The 14782-nt window shown below is 52.3% G+C and overlaps 1 protein-coding gene across 8 annotated transcripts in view; it reads right to left on the bottom strand.

Moving 5' to 3' along the window:
- Window positions 1-12365, bottom strand: part of LOC116956822 (putative N-acetylated-alpha-linked acidic dipeptidase) — a 49390-nt gene extending 37025 nt beyond the window's left edge. Inside the window, exons 1-3 of one of the 8 annotated variants that reach the window (XM_076063708.1) lie at window positions 8903-8921; window positions 7985-8455; window positions 5457-5546 (exon numbers count right to left, since the gene is read on the bottom strand). In XM_076063708.1, coding sequence (XP_075919823.1) covers window positions 5457-5529 — 73 coding nt within the window. In that variant the 5' untranslated portion in view covers window positions 5530-5546; window positions 7985-8455; window positions 8903-8921. Of the gene's footprint in view, window positions 1-5456; window positions 5574-7984; window positions 8585-8902; window positions 9018-12343 lie in introns of those variants that run through there. The other 7 variants (XM_076063712.1, XM_076063705.1, XM_076063704.1 and 4 more) reach the window with 7 other exon arrangements.
- Between the last annotated feature and the right edge of the window lie 2417 nt (window positions 12366-14782).

The raw sequence follows: 14782 nt of genomic DNA, 5'->3' as shown, positions 1-14782 counted from the left end.
AGACACGGGGAGACACGGGGAGACACGGGGACACGCGGGGAGACACGGGGAGACCCGGGGAGACGCGGGGAGACACACGGGGAGACACGGGGAGATACGCGGGGAGACACGGGGAGACACGGTGGGAGACACACGGGGTGACACACGGGGAGACACGGGGAGACGCGGGGAGACACGCGGGGAGACACGGGGAGACACACGGGGAGACACGAGGAGACACGGGGGAGACACGAGGGAGACACGAGGGAGACACGGGGAGACACACGGGGAGACACGCGGGGAGACACGCGGGGAGACACGCGGGGAGACACGGGGAGACACACGGGGAGACACGAGGGAGACACGAGGGAGACACGGGGAGACACACGGGGAGACACACGGGAGGAGGGAGACACGGGGAGACACGGGGGGAGACACGGGGAGACACGGGGGAGACACGGGGAGACACGCGGGGAGACACGGGGAAACACACGGGGAGACACGGGAAGACACGGGGCGAGACACGGGGAGACACGGGGACACGCGGGGACACGCGGGGAGACACAGGGAGACACGGGGGAGACACGGGGAGACACACGGGGAGACACGGGGAGAGACACGGGGGGACAGGCGGGGAGACACGCGGGGGAACAATGTTGTGAGCATCGCAACTCTGCCCTCCGTTGTTGGTCAACCATGTTACAGCATACAGAACGTGGTTGAGCAATAGGGAGCCATCCCTCGACCGCACCCGGGCATAGATTAGCCTCCCATTGTATCTGTACCAGATGGACATTCCTCCAGTACATCCATGGTCAAAAATAGCTGTTAAATAATGTGGGAGTCAGAGGACATCCCTGTCGCACCCCAAGGTGTACAGCGAATGGCTCCGACTCCCGGCCACGTAGTTTTACCCGGGCCCGCTCACCATCATGGAGGTCCTTAATGATCGTGAGCAGAGGGTCAGGGACTCCAAAAGCACGAAGAACAACCCAGAGCCCAGGCCTACTGATGGTATCATAGGCATTGACCAGGTCAATAAAGCAGAGATGTAGGTCTTGTTGGAATTCCCTACAGCTCTGCTGTAGCAGACGGACAGAACATATGACATCTGTGCAGGACCGCCCTTTCCTGAAACCATTTTGGGGCTCCGCAAGCCTCTCCTCAGCGTGCCTAGCAAGGCGATGTTGAATAATCCTTGCCAGGACCTTTCCCGGTACACTGAGGAGTGAGATGCCCCTGTAGTTGTTACAGTCTGTGCGGTCCCCCTTCTTAAAGAGGGGGACCACCAGGGCATCCTTCCAATCCTGACCCATTAATCCAGCTACTCGCTCACCCACCCACTCACCACCCACCCATTCATTCATTAACCCACTCGATCATTCACCCACTCACTTACCCACCCACTCACACATTCACACACTCACCCACCCACTCCAAATTAGACTCCTATAATATAAACGTGACTCACCATCTCACTCAATCATTCACCCTCCCACCCACCATCTCACCCACCCACCATCTCCCCCCAACATCTCACCCACCATCTCACCCACCCACCATCTCACCAACGCACTCACTCACCATCTCACTCACCCAGCATCTCACTCACCCAGCATCTCACTCACCCAGCATCTCACTCACCCAGCATCTCACTCACCCAGCATCTCACTCACCCAGCATCTCACTCACCCAGCATCTCACTCACCCAGCATCTCACTCACCCAGCATCTCACTCACCCAGCATCTCACTCACCCGGCATCTCACTCACCCGGCATCTCACTCACCCAGCATCTCACTAACTCACCACCTCACTCACTCACCATCTCACTCACCCAGCATCTCACTCACCCAGCATCTCACTCACTCACCATCTCACTCACCCAGCATCTTACTCACCATCTCACTCACCCAGCATCTAACTCACCCAGCATCTCACTCACCCAGCATCTCACTCACCCAGCATCTCACCCACCCACCATCTCACCTACCCACCATCTCACCCACCCACCTACCATCTCACCCACCTACCTACCATCTCACCCACCCACCCACCAACTCCCCCCACCAGCTCACCCACCATCTCACCCACCCACCATCTCACCAACGCACTCAATCACTCATCATCTCACTCACTCACCATCTCACTCACCCAGCATCTCACTCACCCACCATCTCACTCACTCACCCACCATCTCATTCACTCACCATCTCACTCACCCAGCATCTCACTCACGCAGCATCTCACTCACTCACCATCTCACTCACCATCTCACTCACCCAGCATCTCACTCACCCAGCATCTTACTCACTTACCATCTCACTCACTCACCATCTCACTCACTCACCATCTCACTCACCCAGCATCTCACTCACGCAGCATCTCACTCACTCACCATCTCACTCACCCAGCATCTCACTCACCCAGCATTTCACTCACTCACCATCTCACTCACTCACCATCTCACTCACTCACCATCTCACTCACCCAGCATCTCACTCACTCAGCATCTCACTCACCCAGCATCTCACTCACTCAGCATCTCACTCACCCACCATCTCACTCACTCACCATCTCACTCACCCAGCATCTAACTCACTCACCATCTCACTCACCCAGCATCTCACTCACCCAGCATCTCACTCACCCAGCATCTCACTCACTCACCATCTCACTCACTCACCATCTCACTCACCCACCATCTTACTCACCCAGCATCTCACTCACCCAGCATCTCACTCAATCACCATCTCACTCACTCACCATCTCACTCACCCAGCATCTCTCTCACCCAGCATCTCACTCACCCAGCATCTCACTCACTTAGCATCTCACTCACTCAGCATCTCACTCACTCACCATCTCACTCACTCACCATCTCACTCACCCAGCATCTCACTCACTCACCATCTCACTCACCCAGCATCTCACTCACCCAGCATCTCACTCACCCAGCATCTCACTCACTCACCATCTCACTCACTCACCATCTCACTCACCCACCATCTTACTCACCCAGCATCTCACTCACCCAGCATCTCACTCAATCACCATCTCACTCACTCACCATCTCACTCACCCAGCATCTCTCTCACCCAGCATCTCACTCACCCAGCATCTCACTCACTTAGCATCTCACTCACTCACCATCTCACTCACTCACCATCTCACTCACCCAGCATCTCACTCACTCACCATCTCACTCACCCAGCATCTCACTCACTCACCATCTCACTCACTCACCATCTCACTCACTCACTCACCATCTCACTCACTCACCATCTCACTCACCCAGCATCTCACTCACCCAGCATCTCACTCACCCACCATCTCACTCACCCAGCATCTCACTCACCCAGCATCTCACTCACCCACCATCTCACTCACTCACCATCTCACTCACCCACCATCTCACTCACTCACCATCTCACTCACTCACCATCTCACTCACTCACCATCTCACTCACTCACCATCTCACTCACTCACCATCTCACTCAATCACCATCTCACTCACCCAGCATCTCACTCACTCAGCATCTCACTCACTCAGCATCTCACTCACCCAGCATCTCACTCACCCAGCATCTCACTCACCCAGCATCTCACTCACCCAGCATCTCACTCACCCAGCATTTCACTCACTCACCATCTCACTCACTCACCATCTCACTCACTCACCATCTCACTCACCCAGCATCTCACTCACTCAGCATCTCACTCACCCAGCATCTCACTCACTCAGCATCTCACTCACCCACCATCTCACTCACTCACCATCTCACTCACCCAGCATCTAACTCACTCACCATCTCACTCACCCAGCATCTCACTCACCCAGCATCTCACTCACCCAGCATCTCACTCACCCAGCATCTCACTCACTCACCATCTCACTCACTCACCATCTCACTCACCCACCATCTTACTCACCCAGCATCTCACTCACCCAGCATCTCACTCAATCACCATCTCACTCACTCACCATCTCACTCACCCAGCATCTCTCTCACCCAGCATCTCACTCACCCAGCATCTCACTCACTTAGCATCTCACTCACTCAGCATCTCACTCACTCACCATCTCACTCACTCACCATCTCACTCACCCAGCATCTCACTCACTCACCATCTCACTCACCCAGCATCTCACTCACCCAGCATCTCACTCACCCAGCATCTCACTCACTCACCATCTCACTCACTCACCATCTCACTCACCCACCATCTTACTCACCCAGCATCTCACTCACCCAGCATATCACTCAATCACCATCTCACTCACTCACCATCTCACTCACCCAGCATCTCTCTCACCCAGCATCTCACTCACCCAGCATCTCACTCACTTAGCATCTCACTCACTCAGCATCTCACTCACTCACCATCTCACTCACTCACCATCTCACTCACCCAGCATCTCACTCACTCACCATCTCACTCACCCAGCATCTCACTCACTCACCATCTCACTCACTCACCATCTCACTCACTCACTCACCATCTCACTCACTCACCATCTCACTCACCCAGCATCTCACTCACCCAGCATCTCACTCACCCACCATCTCACTCACCCAGCATCTCACTCACCCAGCATCTCACTCACCCACCATCTCACTCACTCACCATCTCACTCACCCACCATCTCACTCACTCACCATCTCACTCACTCACCATCTCACTCACTCACCATCTCACTCACTCACCATCTCACTCACTCACCATCTCACTCAATCACCATCTCACTCACCCAGCATCTCACTCACTCAGCATCTCACTCACTCAGCATCTCACTCACTCACCATCTCACTCACCCACCATCTCACTCACCCACCATCTCACTCACTCACCATCTCACTCACCCAGCATCTCACTCACCCACCATCTCACTCACCCACCATCTCACTCACTCACCATCTCACTCACTCACCATCTCACTCACTCACCATCTCACTCACTCACCATCTCACTCACTCACCAACTCACTCACTCACCATGTCACTCACCCAGCATCTCACTCACTCAGCATCTCACTCACTCAGCATCTCACTCACTCAGCATCTCACTCACTCACTCACCATCTCACTCACTCACCGTCTCACTCACCTAGCATCTCACTTACTCACCATCTCACTCACCCAGCATCTCACTCACCCAGCATGTCACTCACCCAGCATCTCACTCACTCACTCACCATCTCACTCACTCACCGTCTCACTCACCCAGCATCTCACTCACTCACCATCTCACCCACTCACCATCTCACAATAGGATCAATTTGAACTCTCTCCCACTCACGTTCACTCTATCGAACTCTCTCGCGCTTAAAAAGACAAAGACCCTCCCCCCAATGTAGGGGCAAGTGCTGTTAGCGAGTAGCAGCAGCCCCTATGACGGCTCTCCCCACTCACTCACTCACTCTCACTCTCCCCACTCTCTCCGCACTCTATCCCCACTCTCTCCCGGCCGTGTACCAATGAAGAAGGCGACGATGAAGAGAGATCCCAGTCCCAGGGAATAGAGGGCGCATTGACGAGATGTGGCCATGGCTCGCTCGGCACCTCCTGGTGAGAGACAGAACCACCCCACGCCTCACACACACACAGACAGAGACCTCCTAGTGAGAGACAGAACCACCCCACGTCTCACACACACACAGACAGAGACCTCCTGGTGAGAGACAGAATCACCCCACGTCTCACACACACACAGACACAGACCTCCTGGTGAGAGACAGAACCACCCCACGTCTCACACACACACAGACCTCCTGGTGAGAGTCAGATTCACCCCACGTCTCACACACACACAGACCTCCTGGTGAGAGACAGATTCACCGAACGTCTCACACACACAGACAGAGACGTCCTAGTGAGAGACAGAATCACCCCACGTCTCACACACACACACAGAGACCTCCTGGTGAGAGACAGATTCACCCCACGTCTCACACACACAGAGACCTCCTAGTGAGAGACAGAATCACCCCACGTCTCTCACACACACAGACAGAGACCTCCTAGTGAGAGTCAGATTCACCCCACGTCTCACACACACAGACCTCCTAGTGAGAGTCACATTCACCTAACGTCTCACACACACACAGACCTCCTAGTGAGAGTCAGAACCACCCCACGTCTCACACACACACAGACAGAGACCTCCTGGTGAGAGACAGAACCACCCCACGTCTCACACACACACACGGACAGAGACCTCCTAGTGAGAGACAGAACCACCCCACGTCTCACACACACACAGACCTCCTAGTGAGAGTCAGAACCACCCCACGTCTCACACACACACACAGACAGAGACCTCCTGGTGAGAGACAGAACCACCCCACGTCTCACACACACACACACACGGACAGAGACCTCCTAGTGAGAGACAGAACCACCCCACGTCTCACACACACACACACGGACAGAGACCTCCTGGTGAGAGTCAGATTCACCCCAACGTCTCACACAAAGACAGACACCTCCTGGTGAGAGACAGAATCACCCCACGTCTCACACACACACACAGAGACCTCCTGGTGAGAGGCAGAATCACCCCACGTCTCACACACAGACAGAGACCTCCTGGTGAGAGTCAGAATCACCCCACGTCTCACACACAGACAGAGACCTCCTAGTGAGAGACAGAACCACTCCACGTCTCACACACACACAGACATAGACCTCCTAGTGAGAGTCAGATTCACCCCACGTCTCACACACACACAGACAGACCTCCTGGTGAGAGACAGAATCACCCCACGTCTCACACACACACAGACAGAGACCTCCTGGTGAGAGTCAGAACCACCCCACGTCTCACACACACACACAGACAGAGAACTCCTGGTGAGATACAGAATCACCCCACGTCTCACACACACACACAGACCTCCTGGTGAGAGACAGAACCACCCCACGTCTCTCACACACACAGACAGAGACCACCTAGTGAGAGTCAGAATCACCCCACATCTCACACACAGACAGAGACCTCCTGGTGAGAGACAGAACCACCCCACGTCTCACACACACAGACAGAGACCTCCTGGTGAGAGTCAGAACCACCCCACGTCTCACACACAGACAGAGACCTCCTGGTGAGAGACAGATTCACCCCACGTCTCACACACACACAGATAGAGACCTAGTGAGAGTCAGATTCACCCCACGTCTCACACACACACAGAGACCTCCTGGTGAGAGACAGAACCACCCCACGTTTCTCACACACAGACAGAGACCTCCTGGTGAGAGTCAGATTCACCCCACGTCTCACACACACACAGACAGAGACCTCCTGGTGAGAGTCAGAATCACCCCACGTCTCACACACACAGACAGAGACCTCCTAGTGAGAGACAGAATCACCCCACGTCTCACACACACACACACAGACAGAGACCTCCTGGTGAGAGTCAGATTCACTCCAACGTCTCACACAAAGACAGAGACCTCCTGGTGAGAGAGAGAATCACCCCACGTCTCACACACACACACAGAGACCTCCTGGTGAGAGACAGAATCACCCGACGTCTCACACACAGACAGAGACCTCCTGGTGAGAGACAGAATCACCCCACGTCTCACACGCAGACAGAGACCTCCTGGTGAGAGACAGAATCACCCCACGTCTCACACACAGACAGAGACCTCCTAGTGAGAGACAGAACCACTCCACGTCTCACACACACAGAGACCTCCTGGTGAGAGACAGAATAACCCCACGTCTCACACACACACACAGAGACCTCCTAGTGAAAGACAGATTCACCCCACGTCTCACACACACACACAGACAGAGACCTCCTGGTGAGAGTCAGAATCACCCAACGTCTCTCACACACAGACAGAGACCTCCTGGTAGGAGACAGAACCACCCCACGTCTCACACACACACACAGACACACACAGACACACACAGACACAACAACAACAACCGACATTCGCCACTAAGTGGCGGTGACGTCACCACGACGCTTGTGCCAGGCCACGTGCACCTTCAGGCCACGTGAAGTGTCGAACGCCCGCTGGCAGGAGGTCACGGGGCAGGCCCAGGTGCCACGGGTCGACTGACTGAGATGACTGGCTGATGCACCACCTGTGCCCCCTACTGTGCCAACCTGCTGTGCTTTAGCCACCTGGCGCTCCGCTCGTTGTTGTGAGCGTCGCTCCTCCGCCCTCCGTTGTTGTTGGAGGGCGACTGCCTCCAACTACCCAGTAGCATCCTTTACGAGCCTCCTCCACAGAGGCCGATCTTGACACCGCTGGTACCAGTCATCGGCAAGTCCACTCAGCTCCACATCCTCCTGTACCACATCACTCCATCTCTTCTCTAGCCCGTGCCGCGCCCGTTTAGCTCCCTCGATCCGGCCGAACAAAAGCTGTTTCGGCATGCGGTGGCTGGGCATGCGGGCTGCATGACCCAGCCAACACAGCCGAAAAGCTCATCGATGGCACCCTGCCCAGATCTTTCAAGGACACACCCACAGACACACACACATACAGAGACACACACACACAGACAGACACACAGACACACAGATACACATACACACAGACACACACACAGACACACCCACAGACACACACACACACACAGACACACACACACAGACACACACACACAGACACACACACACAGACACACACACACACAGACACACACACACAGACACACACACACACAGACACACACAGACACACACACACAGACACACACACACACAGACACACACAGACACACACACACACAGACACACACACACACAGACACACACAGACACACACACAGACACACACAGACACACACACAGACACACACACACACAGACACACACACACAGACACACACACAGACACACACACACAGACACACACACACACAGACACACACACAGAGAGAGAACTCCACGCACTTCGTTGCCTCTCCTGGCTCCTGCAGACCGACTGAGTGGGAGCGGCAGTGGCGGTCGGGTCGAGGGAGGCGACTTTGAGGCCACGGCTCCTCCCACTCATCACCATCCATCATCATCATCACCATTGTCATCATCATCACCATCCATCATCATCATCACCACCATTGTCATCATCATCACCATCATCATCACCATTGTCATCATCATCACTACCATCATCATCATCACCACCATTGTCATCACCATCCATCATCATCATCATCACCACCATTGTCATCATCATCACCACCATCATCATCACCATCCATCATCATCACCACCATTGTCATCATCATCACCACCATCATCATTGTCATCATCACCACCATCATCATTGTCATCATCATCACCATCATCATTGTCATCATCATCACCACCATCATCATTGTCATCATCATCAACATCCATCATCATCACCATCCATCATCATCATCACCATCATCATTGTCATCATCATCAACACCATCATCATTGTCATCATTATCGCCACCATCATCATCACCATCCATTATCATTGTCATCATCATCATCATCGCCACCATCATCATTGTCATCATCATCACCATGCATCATCATCACCATCCATCATCATCACCATCATCATTGTCATCATCATCACCATCATCATCATCACCATCATCATTGTCATCATCATCACCATCCATCATCATTGTCATCATCATCACCACCATCATCATCATCCATCATCATTGTCATCATCATCACCATCCATCATCATCACCATCCATCATCATTGTCATCATCATTGTCATCATTATCGCCACCATCATCATCATCACCATCCATTATCATTGTCATCATCATCATCATCGCCACCATCATCATTGTCATCATCATCACCATGCATCACCATCCATTATCACCATCCATCATCATTGTCATCATAATTGTCATCATTATCGCCACCATCATCATCACCATCCACCATCATCATCATCATTGTTATCATCAACACCACCATCATCATCAACACCACCACCACCAAGAGCTGTTCTTAGCGAGCAGCGGAAGCATCCCCCCCCACCTCCTCCCCCCCCCCCCACCTCCTCTCCCCTCCCACCTCCTCTCCCCTCCCACCTCCTCTCCCCTCCCACCTCCACCTCTTTCTAACCACTACTATGATCATACAAACAAAAAAAACAAAGATCCCCCATATAGCCTTAACAGACTGTAGGTGCAAGTGCTGTTAGCGAGCACCTATGAAGGCTGGAACGGTACACGAGGGGGTGGGTGGCCAGCACCGCGCCCGACCGCCTTTGTCTCCCTAGTGGCAATGTTTACACACCGCACCAGATACTCATTTGAGGCTGAGTCGACCTAGGGGAGGCACGGGACCGGTTCAGATAATCGTCACTGGTGTTGGCCGTGAGCGGGAATCGAACCCGGGTCGCCAGGTTCATAGTGCAGCGCGCTAACCGCTACACTATCGCTCCCCATACCATCACACACACACACAGACACACACACACAGACAGCCACACAGACAGATACACAGACACACACCTACACAGACACACACCTACTCACACACACAGACACACACACACAGACACACACCTACACAGACACACACCTACTCACACACACAGACACACACACACCTACACACACAGACACACACCCACACAGACACGCATACAAACATACCTGAGATGGTATCTGGATCACACACCCACCCACGAAGGCAAAGCCAGTGTGTGTGGCCACACAGACACACATACAGACAACAACAACCGCCATTCGCCACGAAGTGGCGGTGACGTCACCAAGACGCTTGTGCCAGGCTATGTGCACCTTGAGGCCACGTGAAGTGTCGAACGCCCGCTGGCAGGTCACGGGGTAGACCCAGGTGCCACGGGTCGACTGACTGAGATGACTGAGATGAGTGGCTGATGCACCACCTGTGCCCCCTACTGTGCCAACCTGCTGTGCTTTAGCCACCCGGCGCTCCGCTCGTTGTTGTGAGCGTCGCTCCTCCGCCCTCCGTTGTTGTTGGAGGGCGACTGCCTCCAACTGCCCAGTAGCAGCGTCCTTCACGAGCCTCCTCCACAGAGGCCGATCTTGACACCGCTGGTACCAGTCATCGGCAAGTCCACTCAGCTCCACGTCCTCCTGTACCACATCACTCCATCTCTTCTCTAGCCCGTACCGCGCCCGTTTAGCCCCCTCGATCCGGCCGAACAAAAGCTGTTTCGGAATGCGGTGGCTGGGCATGCGGGCTACATGACCCAGCCAACGCAGCCTTGCCTGCCGGAGGAGCTCACCGATGGGACCCTGCCCAGATCTTTCAAGGATTTGTGAGCTTCTCACACAATCCAGCCTGCAGGTTAAACCCAGGATGGATCGTAGGCAGGCTAGCCGAAATGTTTCTAACCGGCGAAGATGTTCCATTAGGGGGGTCCACACACAGACATACACACACACAGACACACACCCACCTACACAAACACACCTACACACACAGATACACACACACACCTACACACACACACACAGATACACCTACACACACACCTACACACACAGACACACACAGACAGACACACACCTACACACACACACAGACAGACACACACCTACACACACACACAGACACACACACACAGATACACCTACACACACACCTACACACACAGACACACACAGACAGACACACACCTACACACACACAGACAGACACACACCTACACACACACAGACAGACACACCTACACACACCTACACACAGACAGACACACACCTACACACACCTACACACACAGACACACACAGACAGACACACACACAGATACACACACCTACACAAACACACCTACACACACACAGATACACACACACTTACACACACAGACAGACACACACACACCTACACGCACCTACACACACAGACACACACACACAGACAGACAGACACACACACACACACACAGACACACACACAGACAGACACACACACAGACACACACACAGACAGACACACACACACCTACACTGTGGTGATGGTGCTGGTGCTGCTGGTGGTGCTGGTGGTGCTGGTGATGGTGCTGGTGGTGGTGCTGGTGCTGGTGGTGCTGGTGATGGTGCTGGTGATGCTGATGGTGCTGGTGCTGGTGCTGGTGATGCTGATGGTGATGGTGCTGGTGGTGCTGGTGGTGGTGCTGGTGGTGCTGGTGCTGGTGGTGGTGGTGCTGGTGGTGGTGCTGGTGGTGCTGGTGCTGGTGGTGGTGGTGCTGGTGGTGGTGCTGATGGTGATGGTGCTGGTGGTGGTGATGCTGATGGTGCTGGTGATGGTGCTGGTGATGCTGATGGTGATGGTGCTGGTGGTGGTGGTGGTGATGCTGATGGTGATGGTGCTGGTGGTGGTGCTGCTGGGTGACCCACGAGGTCGCTCTGCAGCAGCGACGGAGGAGGCCGTCACGGCACTCCGACAACGGCGGCGGAGAGCGGGGCCATGGGTGGGGGTGGGGGGTGGGGGGGGTGGTGGGGGTGGGGGGGGTGGGTGGGGGGTGGGGTGGGGGTGGGGCATGGGTGGGGGGGGTGGGGCATTGGGTGGGGGTGGGGTCAGCAGCACGCTGCCTTTGTCCCCCCCCCCCACCTGCACCCCCCCCACCTGTACCCCCCCCCACCCAACTACAACATCATCATTGTTATTATTGCTATTATGATTGTTTTTATTATTGTTATTATTATTCTTATTACTGTTATTTTTATTGTTACTATTATCATTTTTTATTATTATTGTTACGATTGTTATTACTGTTATTATTGTTATTATTATTTTGATTTAAAGCTTTCGTGACTGCAGGGATTCATATTCTTGGTTATTTCGGTAAAGTCACCACCACGTAGATAGGGAAACAATAAAATAATAAAAAAATATAAAACAATAAAATTATCACGACGTTTCAAACTGCAACACAAGCAATCATCGTCAGGTGTGAAAACCACAGCAGGAAAATTTGAAAAAAGTGGCGTTTTTATTTTTAACGTTAGCACCGCGGAGAGCGATTTGGCAGTCATTCAGAAGGACTAGTCCATCTATGTTCGGAAAAGAGGAGGGGGAGATGAAAAATTAATGTATGTTGTCTGAAATTCACCGTAAGCGTGAACAATCAATTAAGACCCGAGAAATGGTTTATCAAATCCTTCCAATGATTGCTAAGCCAGAATCCATCTTCTCGGTCGAAATTACCTCTGTGCTTGTATATGTGGATAGCCTCATGAACGAATCTCTCATGGTAGCCAGATGGCTTGCTACCAGAATTTTATTGTTTTATATTTTTATTATTTTATTGTCTCCCTTCTACGTGACTTTACCGAAAGAACCAAGAATATGTTATTATTATTGTTATTATAGTTATTATTGTTAGTATTATTGTTATTATTGTTAGTATTGTTAATATAATTGTTAGTATTATTCTTAGTATTATTCTTAGTATTGTTATTATTGTTAGTATTATTCTTAGTATTGTTAGTATTATTCTTATTATTATTGTTAGTAGTATTGTGTTGTATATATTGTGTATTGAAAATTTTATGAAAATAATGAAAAAAATATTTAAATTTGGGAATATGCGTAATTGTCCGAAATTATGTTATTTTGTGTAATGATGTGCATAGATTATGCAAATTAGGGAGGTGTAATCGTATCAAGTTTTGCAATTGCATGCGATTATGCTAATGCAATCCGTTATGATAATTAGGCCCTGCCTCGCTGACAAGGGTAGTATTATCAATCGGGATCATACAATGAATTGTATGAAGTTATGCAGGTGTGATGTAAGTACGCCAGATTAAGCTCGGCTTCGTAGTCTCGGTTTGTATTATCGATCGGTATAAACACAATTATTCTCGCTTTAACATTTACTGATTATGTCTTAGTGTTTTTTATATCTCACCGCAGGATACAGTTCTTATAATTAAGATTATTAAGCATGAACTTAGGAAGTCACCACTCAGACACTTCTGTGTTAAGCAATGTTAATTTCTAAACAGAAACATAACACTCTAATATTCGAACTCTTATGCTTGGAATTGTCAACACAGTACTCCAGGAGACGTTCCCCTCATTGATCCGTACATTTAACCCTCAACGGTCACGTTTGTTAACTGGGTAACAGTACAGTCGATAATTCCTCAGAGCAACACGAGCGTACACGGCGAGAGGAAAAGTCCTTAAAAATTAATGCAACGATATTCATACGAAGGGCAATAAAGAAACACGTCCCGAGGGCAAGAGCAGTTATCAATTAATTCATTGGTAAGATCATGCGGTTAAAAAGAAAAAAAACCGAACGACTAAAACACTTCTAAATGACCGTATCCGCGTAACTCGACGGGCGGCAATGTTCTTCGCGACCAGTTGATATTTTAACGCACCACCTTGGAATGGCAACCCTTCTTGAAACACAAAGATAACTTTTCGGAGCAATCTTACTTGTCCCCGATATGCGTGTCGCCTGTGTTCTTCGCCACTCGTTCGATTCTTCGCGTGAAGCTGTAGCCGGGCGATGCGTCGCTTTAGGGCGCGAGAACGCGTGGGGGAGGGTCGTACAAACGGCTTCGTTTCCCTCTCTTGCTCGGGGGCGGCCCGCCGTTTTCTATCCACAGCCGGCCGGGAGAGTCGGCAAGACGCTAGGCCGTCGGCGCAGCGATGATCCCGTCGTCGGGTAGCGCCCGCGGCTCGTCCGCTGGCGGCAGGCGCCCCGGCCTGGTCGACGCTCGGCGATTTACCGCCCCTTTCTCCAAGGTTGATCGCTTGTCGTCGCTCGGCGCTCCCTCCCTCTCTCTCCCTCTCTCTCTCTCGTTGCCCTCGCTCCC

The sequence above is a fragment of the Petromyzon marinus genome, unplaced genomic scaffold (assembly GCF_048934315.1).
Source record: "Petromyzon marinus isolate PM22_M1 ecotype Great Lakes invasive population unplaced genomic scaffold, UKy_Petmar_22M1.pri1.0 PM_Scaffold_17, whole genome shotgun sequence".
Taxonomy (NCBI): Eukaryota; Metazoa; Chordata; class Hyperoartia; order Petromyzontiformes; family Petromyzontidae; genus Petromyzon; species Petromyzon marinus.
This window is presented reverse-complemented; position numbering and strand designations above follow the sequence as displayed.